The following is a 23,149-nucleotide window of genomic DNA, read 5'->3' as shown; positions in this document are numbered from 1 at the left end:
AGTATTTTACCTCAGTGTTTGTAAGCCAAAACCAGGAGTGGGTGATAAATACAGAAGTGGTGACGTGTTTCTATTATACTTTTCCTCTGATTGTTCCACTCCTCCTTTTGGCTTACAAATACTGAGGTAAAATACTGACCAAGTCTTGATAGTGTGACCATCGCCTTAGGGCTCATAATCACTTGCGCGAAACTCGGATGAGTCTCGCACAGCAATACCCGGCACTGCACCTGGCACAGAGCATGCAGCTGCATGTATTCCTATGCGGCCGCACGCTCAGATCTGACTGCGGGCAGCAGCGCCGGGTATAGCCCTGCGAGACTCATCCAAGTATCGCACAAGTGAGTATGAGCCCTTAAAGAAGTGCTCACATCAAGGTTTATATCCTCTTAATATATTGCAATCATCATGTTAATTAGCACTGTGTGCTTACAATTGCTCGTTTTGCCTTTAAACCCAGTTCATTCTTCTCTTTTCTCTGCTCTATGTAGATACAGGAAGTCCCTTGTCCCTGCAGAAATCATTCCCCTCTTCATCTCCTGACCCAGCTGCTGCCTCCTCCTCCTGCCAGGTACTTTTGTAGTCACTGATGAGCAGGTATAGACTGGGGCTGAAATTCAGCCCTGGCATTTGAAATCACACAGGCCCATGCTATCCCTGTCCCCAAGCACCAGATGGGATATATTACTAATATTACCCTGGATGGAGGAAAGGAAGATTTACTACAAGACCAATATTTCTAATGATACCAGTGGCCTGCTGGGGTGAGTGACTGAGACAGCAACTTTGTGCTCCATCACAACTCTTAACGGTATGGATATCTCGAGAACACTGATTCTGTTAACAACATAGCAGACAAGGCGGCCCATGACCAGACAGGCCCTTCTGGCATTTGCCAGAATTGCCAAATGGCCAGTCCGGCCCTGCTGATGAGCCATACATACAGGGAAAAAGGACCTCTTGTTTCTACATAGAGCTTAGAAGGATTCAGCCAGTCAGTTATTAATCACGTGATATCATAGACCTAATGGAAAAGAGAAGAATTAGCTGGGCAGAAATGTAAAATGAGCAATTGTAAGTACACAGTGCTATTTTTTTATGATGATTGCAATATATTCAGATATAAATTTTGATGGATGGAGGAGGAGTGCTTCTTTAATTGACACCACATTTGTAATTCAGCGAAATCAAGAAAAAGAAAAAAGGATCATGTCCATAGAAATGGGAGCACCTCAGACAAAAATCAAAAAATACAAAGTTCTTTATTAATCAGTATGACTATATACCACACACAAAAAAACAGAGTTAAAAACATTTAAAAATACAGCACCAAGAAACACAGCAGTCATATCCTAGTATAGGGAAAATGACAACCCACAACCACAATCCCCTCCCAACAGACAAAAATATATAGGCAATAAACAAATGCAATAATCCCAAACAAGATGATATATTAACATGCACTATATGAGAAAATATAAAAATATATATATAGCAAAACTCTCAACCTCAAATGGAGCGGTACACATTATACACACGCAGCGGACTACTAATATCACAGTACCATACAGCCCTAAAAGGACAAAAATAATGTGCTGACCGATGAGTAACAACCAGGTCTAGGCAGCTGTGATAAGAGGGAACTCAATCCACAAATGATATGCAAATTAAAGAGGGAGAGGTATGGGAGAGAGGGAGAAAAGGGCTGTGGGGTGCAACCCACGCGTATCGCCGCAACTGTGGCGGCTTCCTCAGGGAAATTCTTGCTATTCTTTTCCCTGAGGAAGCCGCCTTAATTTGCATATCATTTGGTCGTCCACACGCAGATGGACCTGTTTTCGGGTGTGGGTATTCTATTTGTATTCTTGCCATACTTTGATATATGTGTGACTGCCATGTCCGGCATGCTTATTACTCTTGTGGATTGAGTTCCCTCTTATCACAGCTGCCTAGACCTGGTTGTTACGCATCGGTCAGCACATTATTTTTGTCCTTTTAGGGCTGTATGGTACTGTGATATTAGTAGTCCGCTGCGTGTGTATAATGTGTACCGCTCCATTTGAGGTTGAGAGTTTTGCTATATATATATTTTTATATTTTCTCATATAGTGCATGTTAATATATCATCTTGTTTGGGATTATTGCATTTGTTTATTGCCTATATATTTTTGTCTGTTGGGAGGGGATTGTGGTTGTGGGTTGTCATTTTCCCTATACTAGGATATGACTGCTGTGTTTCTTGGTGCTGTATTTTTAAATGTTTTTAACTCTGTTTTTTTGTGTGTGGTATATAGTCATACTGATTAATAAAGAACTTTGTATTTTTTGATTTTTGTCTGAGGTGCTCCCATTTCTATGGACATGATCCTTTTTTCTTTTTCTTGATTTCGCTGTAGTTTGTCAAGTCCTTGGTGAGCCCCAGTGTATTATTGCCTAGTCATACGCATTTGGTGGTGCCCTCTACCTGTCTCTATCTCTATTCACATTTGTAATTCACAAACAGTCATCGTATACGCAGATTTCGCCATAGATTTTAGTGGTGAAACATACACAAGGACGACACACTTGTATCTAATACATCCTGTACGTGGCGGTCTATGGCGCACTGTGCATGCAGCTTTTTTTTTTTTTTACAGCCTCACTTCCTTGATCATGCAAAAAGCGCATTTATGTCATCTGCTAACATTCCTAACATCTCATGTGTGAGTGTGAATGAGATTCCTCCCAGCTGCCAGGACTCCTGTGTTTAGTATCAGGAAACAATGATCACTCCTCCCTCTGGTAGGAAGGGACTGGGCTGGGCTGGAGGGGGCTGACTTTCCATTCTGTTTAGGGCTGCAGGGGAGAGAGGCTGGAGATTTGCAGAGCCAAGCAAACACAGGTAAATGGCATTCATCCTTTCTCATTCTTTATTTCTCAGTGGATTATTATACAAGGCCCTGGGGCCATACCCTGCATGCAAACATAACTTTACATAGTGTCTCCATGATGTATGCAGGGATGCCTGTAGTCACTGACGTGGTGGGGTCACCATTCATTCCGGGCCTCTGCTGGAAGCCTATGTGATGGGTCTAGCTGCTGTCCTCATTCATTATCTGCTGATATTTATCACCTGCCATCTTATACTCTAGATCACTTACTATTTATTTTTAGATCACCATTGATTCCAAGGTTCTGTACATGTGAATATGGTTTTATATATATATATATATATATATATATATATATATATATATATATATATATATATATATATATATATAATCCAGGGGGAGATGACTTTGCCCCTTTGAGCTTGCAATCTACAATCTCACCCTAATATATACGTCTTACCGACTCGATAATATACTTACAAATCTTAGAAGATCTGTCCTTATGCTAATACGCTTACATTTGCACGGTGCTTGGTTTTCTATAAGTTATTTGTGTTTTCTTTGCCCTTTGGAGCAATAGTATGCAGTTTACATAAAATTGTAGGAAAGCTCAATCTCCCCAGTGCAGCATTCCATCTAGTAGTGACTGCTTCTGGGCCTGCAGACATTGCTACATTGTGCTGATTATTAGCATTGTCTGATACACTAAATGGCAACATTCTATCAGGGCAGGAAGATCCGATATACAATATCTTTATGGGAAAAAGCAATTGGGGGCTTAATTGTCTTTTGCAGGGATAAAAAGAAAAGGAGCCATAATTGATCAGTCGTGTTCCTTCCAGAGCGGCGCTCGGCAGCATGTTCTGCAGAGCTGTGACCTTTTACCCAGTTTTTGAGAAGCAGCAGTCATGTGGTTCAGTGGCAGTTTTGGGGGTTGGGAATGATGACGTCTCCAGAGGGGGCGGGGATGGCTGGAGGATGAGGGTATGCTCATTGCTCAGGCTGCTGGTGCCCTTGGCTAGAAGGGGATCTGTATGGTAGAACAAGGTTGTGTGCATGCTGCAATAATCTGCAGATCGGGGGCAAACGTATGATGATGGGTCTTTGATTATTCTGTAGGTTTAGCCTCCCATGCAATGTGGCCATATGGTCGTAGTACTCCGCCACAGCTTTTTTTTTTTTTTTTTAATAAGGAAGTGCAGACTGTTTAACGAGGTTGTCTAGATAAGGATCAGATTGGCCCAAACAAAAAAAAAACCATATAAAACATATTAGCAATTTATCTTTCAATTTTGATGGAGGAAATAAAGCAAAAAAAAAATCTTTTGCATTTAGTGAACTCATTGCCTATAAGGCTGATGCGTTATACCTGGAGGTAGAGAAAATAAGGATAAAGTACCAAAATGACATCACAAAGTCTGATTAAAATTGGACTGCAGGGAATAGTCCTCAAGCGTCGTCCATTCGTTGTAGATATATACCTACCTAACGATCCTCCTACTGCAAAACTACTCAAATAGCAATTTCCCACTCCAGTTGATTTGTGTTATGATATGGAGGAACTGTCTAGTGCAGAAATCCCCTCTTCTGGAATTTGAGAGTGGGGTCTTGTACATAGCACAGCTCTGATACTAGACCCCCCAATCCATGCTTGTGCTTTCATGGATTAGATGGGAATTAGGGCACCAAGCCAGCATATCTGAGCATGGCCCAAGGTGGAAGACTCTTTTATTTCTGATGACCCAGTAACTTGATCCTTGTAACTTCTGTAATTCTTTTTCCAATCTACACACCTCAAATTCCATTTTCAATATGACGTCATTAATAAATGTTACATTATGATCTGTGTCACTGTTAAATATTAGCACTGTGAAGACTCCACTGAAAGAGGAGGCAAAAGTGATACTGTTGTGATCCTTGAGCAGCGGATACTTCAGTAGTTATCCCACCTATTGCACTAAAAATGTGCGCCCTCCCATAGACTGCACTGATGAAGACTAGTGCAGGCTGAAGTTGCCACAGTGCTGACCTACCTCATCAGACAGCGATCTCTCGTTCCCCCATACACAGGAGCGCTCACACCATTACATACAATCTCCCTAAGGCCGGGATCACACTACAGCGAGATACGGCCGAGTCTCGCAGGTTAAAACCAAGCTCTGGCACCGACACTCCGGAGTGGAGCGTGCGGCCGCACAGCAATACATGGAGCCGCACGCTCCACTCCGGAGTGCCAGAGCTTGGTATTAACCTGCGAGACTCGGCCGTATCTCGCTGTAGTGTGACTCCGGCCTAATCCTTTTATTCCCCAACATCACCTGTCTATGAACAGTTGGGAGATCTCCATACACGTTAGAATCATCAGTGTTCCCCAACTCCGGTCCTCAAGAGCCACCAACAGGTCATGTTTTCAGGATTTCCTTAGTATTGCACAGGTGATGGAATTATTGCCTGTGAAGGTGATTCAATTATCACCTGTGCAATACTAAGGAAATCCTGAAAACATGACCTGTTGTTGGGTCTTGAGGACCAGAGTTGGGGAACACTGCGTTAGATGGTCGGTCAACTTTTATCTCTTGCGTATGAAGTCCTTAATGCCATATTATCTAGTTTCAGAACTTGGTGCAAAAAAATCTGCTACATTTAACTGTTCAAGCCAAGTGGATGTGATTTCATGAAAATCCATGTCCACCATGTGATTAAAGATGCTGCTGAATTGTTCATTTTTTTTTTTTTTAATTTGGTGTGGTTTTGTTTTATTTCCCTGTAGGCTTCTATGAGGAGCCTGGAAAAATACATTTTAAGACTGCCGTCACACTATCAGTATTTGGTCAGTATTTTACATCAGTATTTGTAAGCCAAAACCAGGAGTGGAACAATTATTGGAAAAGTATAATAGAAACATAAGCACCACTTCTGCATTTATCACCCACTCCTGGTTTTGGCTTACAAATACTGATGTAAAATACTGACCAAATACTGATAGTGTGACGGCAGCCTAAAAATGCAACGCTAAGTGCAGAATCAGTGTTCCTGCACTAAAAATACATTGAAAAACCCACATCATCAGATCTCCATCAACACATCAATACATGTATTAAAATTATGCAGCAAAAATGTAAGCATCAGATTGCCATTCCATAGTTTGGTCTAGTCATCTGCAGAAAAAAATGCAGCAGAAAAAAACATGGGAACATGGTACTTTTGTAGGTTAGAACCAACAATCGCCATACTGTTTTTGCTTTTTAACATTCCCCAGAAGAAGTAAAAACCTCTTTGGTCGCCATATAAACCAGCATCTTGCAGAGGCTGCTGACTAAGGCTACGTTCACATTAGCGTTTCCCGACGCATGCGTCATGCGCCCTTATATTTAACATGGGGGACGCATGGACATGCGTTGTGCTGCGTTGTGCGATGCATGCGGGTTTTTTTGCCGCAAGCGTCGGGCAAAGAAAACGCAACAAGTTGCATTTTTTTTGCGTCAAAATTTCGGCAAAAAACGACGCATGCGTCGCAAAACGCAGCATTTTTGCGTGCGTTTTGGTGCGTTTTTATTTGCGTTGCCGACGCAGCGGCGCACAACGCAAATGTGAACGTAGCCTAAGGCTTCTTTCACACTTCCGTCAGCATAGTCCCGTCCTAATACATCGGGAAGAAGTGCAGACGGATGTCTATAAAATAGTGATAAAACGGAGGGAACGCATCCAGTGTTATGACGGATGCGCTGGCTGAGCTTTCCCGGTGTAGATATGGGACTTGGTATTCGAGAGAGAGACTTTTTTTTCCCGGACTTGAAAATCCTTCCGGGCATGCTGAAAGGGAAAAAACATGATTCGTCGCTGGATTCCTGTGCGTGACAGTCAGCAATGGATCCTGCGCCCATAGGCTTCCATTAGGCTTCCATTATAGCAGATGACGGACAGCGCAGGACCCGTCGCTGACCGATTTTCCAACATGCAGAAAAAACGTTCCTCTGAACGTTTTCTCTCCACGACGGACTGCTATTTTCCGACAGATCCAGTGCACGACGGGTGAAACAGAAGGCCATCCATCACAATCCGTCACTAATACAAGTCTATGGGAAAATGCAGGATCCTGCAATTTTTTTGGCAGGATCCTGCATTTTCAAAAATCGACGGATTTCAACGTGAGACAAGACGGAAGTGTGGAAGAGGCCTAAGGCCTCTTCCACACTTCCGTCTTTTAGCTCCCGTCGAAATCCGTTGATTTTTGAAAAAAACAAGATCCAGCAAATTTTTCTGCTGGATCCTGTTTTTTCCCATAGACTTGTATTAGCAATGAATTGTGACGGATGGCCTTCCGTTTCAACCGTCGTGCACTGGATCCGTCGGAAAACTGCTGTCCGTCGGGTGGAGAAAACGTTCAGAGGAACGTTTTTTTCTGCACGTCGGAAAATCGCTAAGCGCCGGATCCTGCGCTGCCCGTCGTTGGCTATAATGAAACCTATGGGCGCAGGATCCATCGCTGACTGTCAAAAGCAGGAATCCAGCGACGGGTTCCGTCTTTTGAAACTGAGCATGCGTGGAAGAATTTCCCGTCAGGAATATTCTCACTCGCTTGCTCTCTCTTTTTACTATTGATGCTGCCTACGCAGCATCAATAGTAACAAGATATAATGTTAAAAATAAAAAAATCGCAATATTCTCACCTTCGGCTTCCCGTGAAGTGTTACCGATGCTCCCAGCAGCTAGCGTTCCATGGATGCATTGCAAAATGACCCGATGACGTCGCAAGACCGTTACGTCATCAGAGGTCATTGTAACGCAAGGCATTACTGGGAATGCTAGCTGCCATGAGCATCGCGAGCATCGGTAACGCAGTGCGGGATGCCGGAAGGTAAGAATATTGCGTTTTTGAAAAAAAAATTTTTTATTTATTTTTAAACCTGGGTTGTTGTGTATGCGTCTTCGCAGCGGAAAACTGCTGCGAAGACGCATATACAACAGGTGCAAATAACCTCGATAGGTCCATCAGAAAAACTGACCCAGTGCACCCGTTTTTTACAATTTGCACAGGATCCGTCATTTCAACATTTTGACGGATCCTGTGCAGATTGTAAAAACGGAAGTGTGAAAAAGAAGCCTAACTTATCCTGGTGTGATACGATGGCTAAGAATTTGGATTGATAGACGTTACTCTCAATACATGCATGGGTGTTCTGGTTGGGCTCTTTTTCCTTATTATAGTCTTACTTGATAATCTGATTTACTTTGATTTATTGCACTTTTACCAGTAACACCATGCTTTGTATTGTGATTATATGCAATGTTAAAGCACTGGCACTTTATGATTGGGATTTCCACACTAGTACAGTAATTTTCCATGGTTCATTTCATCCAAGAACGAAAGTATGGTGGGGTTAGTCTCCCTCTTCTCACTGAGCCCTTCATATTACCTTGTCTCCATATATATATTATGTACATCTATATATAATTGTCTAAGGGGTACTTCCGTCTGTCTGTCTGTCTGTCCTTCTGTCACGGTTATTCATTCGCTGATTGGTCGCGGCAGCCATGACAGGCAGCTGCCGAGACCAATCAGTGACGGGCACAGTCCGATTAGTCCCTCCCATACTCCCCTGCACTCACTGCCCGGCGCCCGCTCCGTAATCCCCTCCACTCAGCGCTCACACAGGGTTAATGGCAGCGGTAACGGCCCGCGGTGTAACGCACTTCGTTACCGCTGCTATTAACCCTGTGTGTCCCCAACTATTTACTATTCATGCTGCCTATGCGGCATCAATAGTAAAAATAGGTCATGTTAAAAATAATAATAAAAAAAACAAAAAAAAAAAACTGCTATACTCACCCTCCGCCGCCTTTCTCGCTCCTGGACCGCTCCATTGCAAGCGGCAGCTTCCGATGCCGTCCCAGGGCTGGTGTGCGACAAGGACCTGCCGTGACATCACGGTCATGTGACCGCGACGTCATCATAGGTCCTGCGCTCATACCAACCCTGGGACCGGAAGCTGCAGCGTGCACCGCACACAGGCGTCAGGACCTTCGGAGGGTGAGTATATGTTTATTTTTTATTTTAAGTCTTTTTTAACCTGTTACATACGTGGCTGGCCAATATACTACGTCACTGGGCTGTATACTATGTGGCTATGTGCTGTATACTACGTGGCTGGGCAATATACTACGTGGACATGCATATTCTAGAATACCCGATGCGTTAGAATCGGGCCACCATCTAGTGCAGGGGTGTCAAACTGCATTCCTCGAGGGCTGCAAACAGGTCATGTTTTCAGGATTTCCTTGTACTGCACAGGTGATAATTTAATCACCAACTCATTATTTGTGTAGGTGATTAAATTATCACCTGTGCAGTACAAGGAAATCCTGAAAATATGACCTGTTTGCAGCCCTCGAGGAATGCAGTTTGACACCCCTGATCTAGTGTCTACATAATTGTCTGGTTTTTTTTTTTTACAAAAACTTTGTAACAATTTTTAAATGGACCGCTACTCCATGTTTTTTGGTGTTTGAATAGTGTCCAAGAAAGCCTTGGCATGCAGATCACTGTCCTTGGAAGACACAGTTTTGAGTAGCCGGACCCCAAGGTGAAATCTGTAACAGGGCGGACTACCTACTTCGGCATGTGCCATTTCTGGTGGCTCCTTATGTGGCAGACGTCTTTTGGTCTTCAGTCGCTGCTACCTATGAGCCCCTCTATTATAAAGGTACCTTCACACATAACGATATCGTTAACGATATTGTTGCTTTTTGTGACGTAGCAACGATATCGTTAAGGAAATCTTTCTGTGTGACAGCGACCAACGATCAGGCCCCTGCTGGGAGATCGTTGGTCGCTGAGGAAAGTCCAGAACTTTATTTTGTCGCTGGACTCCCTGCAGACATCGCTGGATCGGCGTGTGTGACACCGATCCAGCGATGTCTTCACTGGTAACCAGGGTAAACATTGCGTTACTAAGCGCAGGGCCGCTCTTAGTAACCCGATGTTTACCCTGGTTACCAGCGTAAAAGTAAAAAAAACAAACGCTACGTACTTACCTACCGCTGTCTGTCCCCGGCGCTCAGCTTCTCTGCACTCCTCCTGCACTGGCTGTGAGCGTCGGTCAGCTGGAAAGCAGAGCGGTGACGTCACGCTCTGCTTTCCGGCCGCTGTGCTCACAGCCAGTGCAGGAGGAGTGCAGAGAAGCGGAGCGCCGGGGACAGACAGTGATAGGTAAGTATGTACTGTTTGTTTTTTTTACTTTTACGCTGGTAACCAGGGTAAACATCGGGTTACTAAGCGCGGCCCTGCGCTTCGTAACCTGATGTTTACCCTGGTTACCGGGGACCTCGGGATCGTTGGTCGCTGGAGAGCTGTCTGTGTGACAGCTCTCCAGCGACCAAACAGCGACGCTGCAGCGATCGACATCGTTGTCGGTATCGCTGCAGCGTCGCTGAGTGTGAAGGTACCTTAAGTTTTAGTCTCTGGCCTGCCGGCGGGTCCTGGCTTTCTTTGTGTGGCTCAGCTAGACCCTGATCTTGCTGAACTGCATTCACCATAGTTGAGATACCATCACCTGAGATTCTTGTAAGCAGCGGCTTTCCTGAGAAATCAATAAACCCAATCGTAGCCATGTAGTCATGCCGTAGTAGCGTAATTAGGCCGGGATCACACTACAGCGAGATATGGCCGAGTCTTGCAGGTTAAAACCAAGCTCTGGCACCGGCACTCTGGAGCGGAGCGTGCGGCCGCACAGCAATACATGGAGCTGCACGCTCCGCTCTGGAGTGCCGGCGCCAGAGGAGGGCTTTAACCTGCGAGACTCTTCCGTATCTCCCTGTAGTGTGATCCCGGCCTTAATCTGTAATACAATGTGGCACTTTATTGGGTCCACTGGTATACGGTTTCCTTATCTGCTCTTACAGAGCAATGTCCCTCTACATTTCCTAATAAATGAATGGCGTTTGTTTCCGCGGAGTTGTAAAACAAAACCTTCTTGGTGTGACCCGGGTCTTCAGTAAACTTGTGTCCTTGGATGTTATCTTCAAAGGAGCAGCTACAATGATCGCCGTAAGGGGTAATACAAACTCTGGGATTGTACAATACGCGGTGCTATAATTGTACTAACATTCATTATATGTTATAAACATTCTTTTTCCAAAATGGGATCTACAGTAATTCCTGTTTTGGCACTAAATACATAGGTGACAATCGCAAACACAGCCATAACTACTCTTAAGTTATTTTTACTTTCTTCTCATAGGCTCCATTTCTATTTTTGTCTGTAATGCATAGAAAAAATGAGCCAATTCGACACATGCAACATCAATCCATAATATAGATAATATAGCTTATGATATAACATGCCATTGGTTTTTCTGTTTTTTTTTGGATTTCATAAAATTGTTTTTAGAGGTGCATAATTCAGCAGTGTGCACAGGCCTTTAAGCTGGCCCTACACCCTCAATAGGTGTCGCCACCCTGTACACATGCACGCTCGGCTCTGCTGTGTACATATATTCTGAGTAGGGAGAGGAGGATAAGACTCTTATTTTCCTTGAGAACAAATGAATGGGCATGTTGGAATTTAAATGGTCTAATCCATCTTTTCTCCAATGTCAGCCATCACTGGAAAATCATGGCACCCCTATATATGTGAGATGATTCCTTGCCTTCTGCCAACATCAATCTATGCGTGCTCGCTCTTACCTATAAAGCCTCATTCAGACATCCATACACAGACATTGATGTGCATGGTGGCCGCTGAGCTCCTTACCAGAACTTGACACCCTCATAGGAATATATGACAGTCAAGTACTGGTCTTGAGACCCGCGATCAGTGTGTGCATCACGGTCCATACACGGGAAGAGACTTAAGACAATAGAAATTATTTTCAGGTGTAGTCCAATGATAAACATTGATTAATGGCAGGATACGTTTGTTTGACTGTTGCCCCATCAGTTTTCCCTGGCACTACGACTAACCAAGTCCTGCCTCTGATACGGTGACGCCAGCCCATTTCAGTGAGTGGGGCAGTGTTGCAGTTCTTATACTGCCCCAAGTTCCCAGCGGCACCAGAAAGAAAGAGCCGCTTCACATTGTGCAGCATGTGGCTCCTCTGTTCTAGGCCTTGGGGCGTTCCCGACACTAGACCCTTCACCGACCAGACATCCTAGGCTATCAATATTACTCATCAGAATGCTGGTTTACGTTACTGCTAAGCAATAAAGCAAAAAGAAGGTAAGGGCTGAAGTCCACAACCATATGTCTATAGATAGATTGGCCTTAAGCCCCCTCCATACACGTTAGACCAAAGTCAGTGGGCATGCCAATATCGATGAGCTTGGTTGGCAGTCTAATTTATATTAGGGCCATGACAATGATTGTTGGGGGGGATAAGGGTAGGCATGTCCTATATCAGACAGCCGATCCTTTTGTTTTGTAAGCGATAAGCCACCTCCAATGGTATATGTCAGCTGCTCTCCGGTGAGGTGGGCCAATGTGGGTGCTCCTGTATATGGGAGAGACAGCCGGGGTAGCTACCAGCCAGCAACCATCTATTGGTTAAGGATTTAATCCCCATACACATTCTCCTCTGCAATTGGACTACAATTTACGGTACATATTTTTCTTTTGACCTTTTCATATAAAAAGACTCTAAACGCTGGGAGATAATAGTGGACTGGACTGGAAAAGAAAGCTTTGGTCAGCAGTATAACATCCATATCCAATGATAATGGTATAACAGGCAGGACTATAAAATACTTCAAAAAGTGCCCGAACCCATTAGGGAAGTCTTGGCTTAGGGTACCATCACACAGTGGCATTTTGATCGCTACGACGGCACAATTTGTGACATTCCAGCGATATATCCGTGACGTTCCAGCGATCTCGCAGTGTCTGACACGCTCCTGCGATCAGGGACCCCGCTGAGAATCGTATGTCGTAGCAGATCGTTTGAAACTTTCTTTCGCCGTCTAGTGTCCCGCTGTGGCGGCATGATCGCATGGTGTAACAAAGGTGTACACGATATTGTATACGATGTGCGCATAGTAACCAACGTCTTCTACATCGCACATACGTCATGGAATTATCGCTCCAGCGTCGTACATTGCAAAGTGTGACAGCAGTCTACGACGCTGGAGCGATATTGTTACGATGCTGGAGCGTCACGGATCGTGCCGTCGTAGCGATCAAAATGCCACTGTGTGACGGTACTTACTCTGCTGAGCTTGGCACAACCAGCCAACGGTCTATTGTCTGTGGGGGTCACCAGTTACGTGATGACAGATTGTGCCAAATTCTTTGTTCCCTATAGGATCTAAGCTGCTGCCAGTTAGGTTTGCAGCAATTGGTCTCCTTATCCTCCTATATTTTTATTAAAAAAAAAAAAAATGAAAAGCCACACTCTCAGCCAAGCGGAGTGTGCTTTTTTTTTTTTTTTTTTAATATAAGGCTCAGGCTACATGAGGACTTTAGGCGGCACACCTGTGGTGTGACCGAAGCTAGCAAGGTGTAGCTGTTACATGCAGTGCATTGCAGCCCCGAGGGTACTGCGACTGTGACATGCAAGTAGTCTACACACATTGGATTATTTTTAACTAGCTTATCGCAGTACCCTCGAGAGTTGCAGTGGGACCCTATTCACTTGTATCGTGCTGAGATGTAGGAATGACACACAGCGAACTTTGGTAGCACAACAGGTGTTACCATGTAGCCCAAGCCTAAGCTAATGGGGACTATTGCTTAAAGGGAACCTGCTACCAGGTTTGGCCATTATAAGCTGCAGCCACCGCCATTAGTGGCTTATCTTCAGCATTCTATAATGCTGTATATCTGCCCCCGGTCTGACCTATAAGAGAAGAAAAATAAGTTTTATTATACTCCCCCAGGGGCGGTCCGGTCCGATGGGTGTCGCAGTTCCGGATCCGGCGCCTTCCATCTTCATGCAATGTCGTCATCCTGCTTGCTTTGTGCCCCACTCCTGCGCCGGTGTACCGATCTGATAGTTAAGGGCAGAGTAAAGTACTGCGGTGCGCAGGTGCCAGGAAAGATCAGAGAGGCCCAGCGCCTGCGCACTGCAGTACTTGCTCTGCCCTTAACAAAGCAAATCAGTACGCCTGCGCAGGAGTGGGGCACGAAGCAAGCAGGATGACGACATCGCATGAAGATGGGAAGTGCCGGACCTGGACGCGAGTTTATACTTCGAAGGTGAGTTTTGAAATGGGAGTGTCAGGGGAGTGGCAGTCTCTGGGAGCTGCAGCCGCACATTGGCTGTGCAGCTCCGTGTTTGCTTTGGCTGCAATTGGCCTGATATTGATTGGTTCATCAGGGCAGCGAAGACGCACATTCAGGAGCGCGCTCAGTCCCTGAGGCAGGCTTAGAAGGTGGAAGGCGCTCATTCAGGAGCGCGCTCAGTCAGTACAGACTCGTGCGCCTGTGATAGGTGAGCATTCCTGGCCTGCGCTATATACTGGGGCAATTTTTTTCTTTTCTGTTTATTGTAGCAAAAAAATAATCATCACAATAATAGCATACAATGCTGTGAGAAGCCTCGATGTGAATACACTTAAAGGGAATCTGTCACCTAATTTTTCACATATAAGATGCAGCCACCGCCATCAGGGGCTTATCTACAGCATTCTGTAATGCTGTAGATAAACCCCCGATATAACCTGAAAGATGAGAAAAACAAGTTAGATATACTCACCCAGGGGTGGTCCCGCTGCAGTCTGGTCCGATGGGCGTTGCGGTCAGGGTTCGGCGCCTCCCATCTTCACACGATGACGTCCTCTTCCTTGCTTCCTGTCGCGGCTCCTGTGCAGGCGTACTTTATCTGTTCTGTTGAGGGCAGAGCAGACTACTGCAGTGCGCAGGCGTTGGACCTCTTTGACCTTTACCGGCGCAAAAATTATAAGGGTATGTGCACACATTAGATTTGCCTGCAGACGTTTCTGCACAGAATCTGCATCTCTTGCCAGAAAACGCACATAAAAATCCAAACGTTTTTGATGCGGATTTTCATGAGGTTTTTTTTTTTTCTATGCGGATTTGTATGCATTTTTGTAACTTAAATAAAGATCTATTATTTAACACAAAAAATTGATGTCATTTTTGTCCAACCTCTTATTTTACATACCCATTGAAGAATAAGGTTACACACAGACAGACAGATATCGACAGACAGTCCGATGATTAGATAGATAGGGACCAAAAAAAAGGAAGGCAGCACTCTAGATTTGGGCAAAAAAATGTAAGTAGACTTTATTGGGCCCACATGGCGTGGTGCAACATTTCAGCTTCTAAAAGCCTTTCTCAAGCTTGCTGCCTTCTATTTTTTGGGTCCCTGTATATTTGGCAAGTATATGGATTAGTTGCTTGTAGGCCTGTGCACCCATTTAATTGTATGTGCTATTCCATTTTTATCTGTCTATGTAGATAGAGAATACCAAGACCAATGTTTAGTAATGAACCTAATAAAATGGTACTTAAATAGTTAAATAAAGAGACACATACTCACTCTCTCACTGCACGGAATATCTTTAATTAAAAAATAAAAAAGGCAAAAAATGGCTTGGGCTCCTCTGCGATTTTCTGCGCCAGAGAGGGAAAGCTGGGGACTGATGTTCGTAGCCTGGGAAGGGGGTAATACCCATGGAGCTTCCCAGGCTATGAATATCAGTCTGCAGCTGTATATTCAACCTTTACTGGCTATTAAAATAGAGGAAACCCCCCCCCCCAAAAAAAAAAAAAAAAAAAATGACGTGGGCCCCCCTATAATTAAGTCAGAAAGGTTATGCAGGCAGCTGTGGGCAGATATTCATAGCCTCGGAAGGGACCATGGTTATTACAGATTTAATATTTTTTACCATTCTATGAGATAATTAATATATTTGTGTGTAATTATGAATCAGGACCCAACATAATGTCCTCTATATTACCGGTATGTCCCGGGGGGGGCTGTAGTGTAAGTTTTGGACTAGAAGTTGTGCAGATGTGTTCTGCAGTCTGATCCGTTCATAGACACAATAAAGATGGTTCCTTCTTAAATGTAGAATTATTTAATACAGATCTAAAAATGGATTTATTTCATTAAGCCGCATTGGCACTTAGCTTAAATTCTGCTTGTTTTTTGCTGTTTTTTTTTTAGTTATCTGCACGTGTCCGCACTAAATTACGCAATAACAATCTTCTGAGTATTGTATTCTTGCTGTGTAATTTTGCTTTAATTATTGCGGTTTTTAATGCATTTTATTTAGTACAGAAAACCTTTTACATGCAAAGAAATAATGGAAAAAAACAGCATTCATGTGAACACTTTTGTGTAGAAACTAGAGGAAAGTTTGTCTCCTTATTGAATCCAATAAACTAAATGGGCATGTTGAGTTTTTTTTTTTTTTCATAAGTTTTCTTTATTTTACATATATAGCACCAATAATTAAACAGCGCTTTGCAGACATCATCATAATCGCTGTCCCCATTGGAGCTCACAATCTAAATTCCCTATCAGTATGTTTTTGGAGTGTGGAAGGAAACCGGAGAAAATCCACGCAAACACAGGGAGAACATACAAACCCCTTGCAGATGTTGTCCTTGGTGAACCCATGACTCCAGTGCTACAAGGCTGCAGTGCTAACCACAGAGTCACCATACAGTGCTAACCACTTAGCCACCATGCCGCCCAAGTTAGAACACAACGTATAACACTGGCCAAAATGTAAACAGTACTTTTATTTTGCCACAGTAGAGGAGTGCCATGCAATAAGCACTTGGCTTTCGTGCTGTATAGAATATCTCCATAGGATTGGTAATTACAATAGTTGATAATTGCTAATTGCTGAGAGTTCCTGTCCTGAGAATGGGCCCTGGTCTAAATAGAGCAGTGGCCATACATGCACACCATCCCTCCCTCCATTCATTTTCTATGATACTCTGGAGAAAAAAAAGCTAAGCGCTGAATTCAGGAATGTCTAATATAAAATGAATGGAGTGGTGACGTGCAGATCTGGCTACCACTCCATGCAGACTGGACTCTGCAGAGTCCCATTCTCTGGAGTGATAGTGGTCCCAGCAGCTGTACTACCCCTCCCCCTCCCCCTCCCCCCAACAAAAAAAAAAATAGTATTCGATCGGGTCACAGAAGAGCATATCTCACAACTTTGCTGTCCTTACAAAGTAATTTTCCTCCTACTGAAGCCGTAGATTCCCTTTCATTGCACCCAAATGATGTCAACAAAAGTGCCCCACAAACACTTTGATACCACCACAGTGAATATCTCCACAATACCCTCCACATGCACAGTATGATGCAGAGCTGTGCCGTCGGTAAGCCAAACCACCGACTGACTCCTCAATTTCCCTAACTTCCTGACTCCAACTCCATGACTCCGCCTCCACAGCCCTGGTCACTACTGAGCATGTACATAAAGTGCAGCACAGATTCATCTCATCTATGACTCCATAGCACTGGTCACTACTGAGCATGTATATAAAGTGCAGCACAGATTCATCTCATCTACAACTCCACAGCACTGGTCACTACTGAGCATGTACATAAAGTGCAGCACAGATTCATCTCATCTACAACTCCACAGCACTGGTCACTACTGAGCATGTACATAAAGTGCAGCACAGATTCATCTCATCTACAACCTCACAGCACTGGTCACTACTGAGCATGTACATACAGTGCAGTACAGATCCATCTCCTCTACAACTCCACAGCACTGGTCACTACTGAGCATGTACATAAAGTGCAGCACAGATTCATCTCATCTGTGACCCCCACAACACTGGTCACTACTGAGCATGTACATAAAGTGCAGCACAGACTCATCTCATCTACAACTCCACATCACTGGTCACTACTGAGCATGTACATAAAGTGCAGCACAGATCCATCTCAACTAAAAGCCCAGATCCTTACACCAGGAACAGAACAGACATATATAGGACATGTCATAACTTTCACAAATTATTATGAAAACATTTTACAGCACATTCTGCACTGAGCTTCTGAACCCAATTTATTATTATTATTATTATTATTATTATTATATACCCAGGTAACCTTTGACAAACCTGCTTTCCAGGATCTTCTGAACTGCCTATCTGCTGTAAAGTACATACTGTAAATGGAACATGAGCACTTTTTGCCCATAGTTAGGTGGCCATATCACATTTCTTCTATTTATCAATAATAGAACCTGTAAGTTGACTCAAGCTGCCCAAAGTAAACTAAAGTTTAAAGATTTTGCTAGGGACCATAGGGAGAGACGAGACAAGTTTGGCGCCCCCTCCTGCCTGCTTCTCCCCTCTCCCCGCATCACTGTAGGTGACTGATATGTCTGTGCCATGGATGTGGATTGGGAGAGACCTGTCAATAACTGGGATCAATGCAATGAGAAGGCAGCCATGGGCATTGTTGGACTTTTCTCATCTATTTCTATTGTCTGCAGTCGTATCCTTAAACTGTTTTTCCAAAATGGTGGAGAGTTTCAGAGAAAAACATGCCTGTCTGCTGTCATGGTGTCAGTCTCTGATTCATGTTGCTGTGGTGTGGGCAGTATTAATGGACTGACTGGTTCCGTTTAAAGGGAATCTGTCACCTCATATTTCACATATAAGCTGCGGCCACCGCCATTTGGGGCTTATCTACAGCATTCTGTAATGCTGTAGATAAGCCCCCAATGTAACCTGAAAGACAAGAAAATCAAGTTAAGGTACCGTCACACTCAGCGACGCTGCAGCGATATAGACAACGAGACGATCGCTGCAGCGTCGTTGTTTAGGTCAAACACGGCAACACCAGAACGATGCAGGAGCGATTCAGTGACGTAACGGCGACTCACTTATCGTTCTCGCTGGTTGTTAGCTCCATGTAAAACCATTTCTGGCATCGTTGCTTTTGATGTCAAACATGACGAATCACGCCAACCTGACAACCAAATAAAGTTTCGGACTTCTAGCTACGACCAGCGATGGCACAGCGGGATCCTGATCGCTGCTGCCCGTCAAACACAACGAGATCGCTATCCAGGACGCTGCAACGTCACGGATCGCAGTCGTTCTCGTTGTAAAGTTGCTCGGTGTGAAGGTACCTTTAGATTATACTCACCCAGGGGTGGTCCGATGGGTGTCGCGGGTCAGGGTCCAGCGCCTGCCATCTTCATATGATGACGTCCTCTTCCTTGCTTCTGTCGCGGCTCCTGCGCAGGCGTACTGATTTGCCCTTTTGAGGGCAGTGTATAGTACTGCAGTGCGCAGGCGCTGGGCCTCTCTGACCTTTCTCGGCACCTGCACACCCCAGTTCTTTGCTCTGCCCTCACCAGGGCAAATCAGTACGCCTGCGCAGGAGCCGCAACAGAAGCAAGGAAGAGGACGTGATCTCATGAAGAAGGGAGGCGCCGGACCTGTGACGCCTATCGGACTCGGACCCCCCTGGGTGAGTATAGTCTAACTTGTTTCTTATCTTTGTTAACAAATTCAACTTTATCTCTGGTGAACCAAGAATGTATTTATAATAAGGGCTGGCCATTAGGCCACCATGGGACCCCTGAGTAGAGGTCGTCCAGTCCTTGTTGGTCCCATCTCATTTGCTGTTAGGTTTTTAGAAAACAAAGCAGTGAGGAACTGACCCAAAGGTCTTGGAAATGTCGCGCTTATTGCTGTGGCGCCCCCTTTTCGCTGTGTTTGTTGGCGCAATGAAGCCTTTTTACATACAGAACTAGTAGAAATAATGAAAAAAAGCAAAGCGTAACACGTTGCGTGATACGCTACAAGACCATATAGTAGTTGTGAAGATCATAGCCGTTAGTCACACAACTATTGAAGCCAGTACTTCACCATGGCAGCTGTAGGTGCCTCCCGAACTGCCAAAGGTCGCTTCTTTTTATTGCTTCCTGGTGTAATATATATCCAACTAAAACAAAAATCCAGGTTTTGGCTTTTTTTTTTTTTTGGATAAATTGCATAAACTCTTCTTCTGTAGATAAAAATGGCATGTTTTGTCTTTTTTTTTTTTTTTTTTTTTTTTTTTATCTCCAGAATGAGGGGATTTTCCTTTTAAATGTGTTATTTTGAAGACAATTTAATAATCTTGTTTATGCTATTTATCCAAAGAAGCGTCAATGTCCACATTTTTTATACTTGTTATTTTTACTTGGATTTCGTCATACCCGCAGAAGGTTGTGCTCTCCATTATGTAAGGCATGGCATTCAATGTGTTGGTCTTAGGCACGTTGTGTGGTCTTAGCACTTAGACGTTTTTACAGAGTAACCGTATTTGGAAAGTTTTCTGTAGTTCTCAGAGAATTGGAGCTGACTAAATATAGACCTTCATCTATCTTGACCAAACTACAGAAGCAGTCATTATTACCGTGTTTTTTTTCCTTCTTTCTAGTTTTAGATAATTTCATGAAAATCAGGAGACGGTTTCCATTTTTAGATCTGGTACTTGCATCAAACTTCTAATATTAATGAGATTTACGTTAGTTATTTTAGAATTGCATTAGAAATACTTAACGGCTTAGGCTTCATTGTTCTGTCCTGATCCTATTAGAAGTTGTCAGGTTCACTCGGTGCGTTAATCTCTTCTGCCGAAATGTACCGTAATATTAGTATGGGCCGGGCACGTTGCTGTCATAATTAGGAAATAAGGCCTAGTCAAGGGGTCATAAATGTAAAGAAATATTATACTGAATCCTTTTTTCAGATGGACCAATCCATAGGAATTATGGTAATAGTGTAGGAAGGGAAAGGTTTCATATAACGGTTTTACTCAAGGAAAAAAGTAAAAAACTTAGTTGTGACTGGATTCCTCTCCCCGCTTAAATTGGCCGGTGCGGTAAAACGGGCGCCATTGAATTTTATGTAGGTAGGTTGGATCTGGAGCTCATGATGACCATCTATATATAAGTGAGAAGGAGAGAGATCTGTCTACACGATTTGTCCAATGAAAATATTCCTCCACTTTCTATCTTACAGTAAAGATGGCAGAAGCTCATCAGGCCGTAGCGTTCCAGTTTACAGTAACTCCAGATGGAATTGACCTAAGGTTAAGCCATGAAGCTCTGCGGCAGATCTATCTCTCTGGCCTCCACTCCTGGAAGAAGAAGTTCATCAGGTTTAAGGTAAGACCAGCAACTTATTCAACTTGTAAACCTTCACACTTCTTTCTGTCTTAAGGGGTTCAACAGGGGTCACAATAAGGAGGTCCCAATGTCTTTTCTTAGTGGTGACTGGGGACATTCATACAATCTCGCCTCTCTATTGAAACATATAGGCGATGCTAAGAGTTACAGATATGGCCACCCTTTTATGTGCTTCTGTGTATTTTTAATGGTTTAATGTTTCCTTAACAGAATGGAATCCTCACCGGTGTTTTCCCATCAACCCCTTCCAGCTGGTTAGTCGTAGTTGTGGGTGTCACCTCAACATCATTGTACACTAAAGTGGACCCTTCATTTGGTTTGATAGAGAAAATAAACCACGCGATTGCTACTACGTGAGTGTTCCATATTATTTTTGTTTTTATTTTTGTGAATTTTATTCATTTAAAAAGTTTGTCCACTACTTTAACATTGATGGCCTATCCTCAGGATGGGTCATTAATGTCAGATCATTGGGGTGCGACACTCTGCACTCCCGCCGACCAGCTGTTCTCAGTGTCTGCAGGGACGGCAGCAAAAGCTCAGTCATGGAGCTGCAAAGCTCGATGGTGCGGCCACTATTCCGAGTACTGCACGTTTGCCTTCTATTCAAATCAATAGGGAGTGAATGTGCAGTGCCCGGCCGTGGCCACTATTCAGTCGACAGAGCTGTGCAGCTCAATGACTGAGCTATTCCTGCTGACACGGAGAACAGCTGATCAGCGGAGGTGCCGGTGGTCGCACCCCCAATGATAGATATTGATGACCTATCTTAAGGATGTGTAATTAATGTTGAAGTACTGGACAAACTCTTTAATCATTGGCTGGTATTTTATCTATCTTGTTAGAGACCATACAGGGAGAGCGTTTTTATGCAGTATATGAATATGTAGTACGGTACATATATACTTTGCATACACCTCATCTGTTAGAATTTTTTGGATATTATTCATGTACTACTGTTATAATTCAAACATTTCTAATGCTTTTAGGTGGGGTGGGGGGTTACAAGCATCAGGCGCAGCCGCTCTGTAGATTCTTCATTAAATGGTACTACCCTTTACTTAGTGGCATGACCATTGTGGCCAGAGGTATGTACATAATCACAGAGACGCTGCAATTCACTTTGCAGGACCCAGTTCAGTGACTACACCTGTAATTTGTGGCCGATGGATGGGAGCGCTGCGAAAAGCTTCCTCTGCTCCCCTATTATTAACCAGCCTGGTATCAAACAATGAGCTGCTGTTGCTGATTGGTAAAAATTGGTTTGCATGGTTCCCATTTAGTGGCCATTGATTACTGGAGCGGCTGCTGGATTGGGTCCTGCAGATCAATTTGCAGCACCATCTTTTCTGGCTACTGACTTCCAGCCGAAACTTTATTATGACAATGAAATGGGCACATATGAGCCCCCTTTGTGAGTCCAATTACTTGCACACTTGCCCCTTTCCTTGACCTGTTGCCTTGCAGCATTAGTCTTGGGTCCAAATCGGATCAGATCGGTGCGTTTGTATGGAATTTCTCTTGTTCCCTTGTTTGTACGTTTCCTCCATTTTCTGTTTTCCTCCCACACTCCCAAGAAGCATACAGTTAGGTCAGTATTTCTAGCTTCCTAAGAAATTGGTATATTTAAGATAGGGAAATTAAGCTGTGAAGCAGAGACTGATGTGAGTGTTGATCTATGTACAACGCTACCAAATATGTTGGGGCTATATAAAGTGAAGCAACAATCCTTTGTCATTTTAAACAAAACAGATTGAAAAGTTTACAAAAAGCTTCAGCCAGAAGAGTGCAGTTGTATTTCTAATAATATACTATACACACAATATTTTTTTTTGTTTCATATATTCTGTTTGTACAGAAAAATGGAAGATGTCCTCCTTGATGGATGTAATAACATACAGTAGTTGCTACGTTTTGCTGGGTAATTCTGGATGTTTTCCATAGAGAACGCTTTACTGTTCTCTTCTTACTACACCAACAAAGCACACTTTCCATGTACAGGTAGAGGTGACAATGGATTATGGCGAGACAGGGTTTTTATTCTTTCTTTTTGCTTTGTTTGAACGTGAAAACCTTTTGACTGTTTGTAAAGAACTTTCTGGCGTGTAGAGTAAAATACTAGAACCTTTATATAGTTCTGTCCATT

The 23,149-nt window shown here is 43.7% G+C and overlaps 1 protein-coding gene across 3 annotated transcripts in view; it reads left to right on the top strand.

Annotated features, from left to right (window-relative positions):
* The first annotated feature begins 2,828 nt into the window (after positions 1–2,828).
* Positions 2,829–23,149, top strand: part of CPT1A (carnitine palmitoyltransferase 1A) — a 189,432-nt gene continuing 169,111 nt past the window's right edge. For 2 of the 3 annotated variants that reach the window (XM_069740460.1, XM_069740459.1), the window contains exons 1-3: positions 2,829–2,881; positions 20,837–20,982; positions 21,214–21,356. In XM_069740460.1, the coding sequence (XP_069596561.1) occupies positions 20,842–20,982; positions 21,214–21,356 (284 nt within the window). In that variant the 5' untranslated portion in view covers positions 2,829–2,881; positions 20,837–20,841. The remainder of the gene's footprint in view (positions 2,882–20,836; positions 20,983–21,213; positions 21,357–23,149) is intronic. The other variant, XM_069740461.1, reaches the window with a different exon arrangement.

Source organism: Ranitomeya imitator, chromosome 9 (genome assembly GCF_032444005.1).
Source record: "Ranitomeya imitator isolate aRanImi1 chromosome 9, aRanImi1.pri, whole genome shotgun sequence".
NCBI classification, from domain to species: Eukaryota; Metazoa; Chordata; class Amphibia; order Anura; family Dendrobatidae; genus Ranitomeya; species Ranitomeya imitator.
The sequence above is the reverse complement of the archived record's forward strand: the minus strand, read 5'-3'. Positions and strand labels throughout refer to the sequence as shown.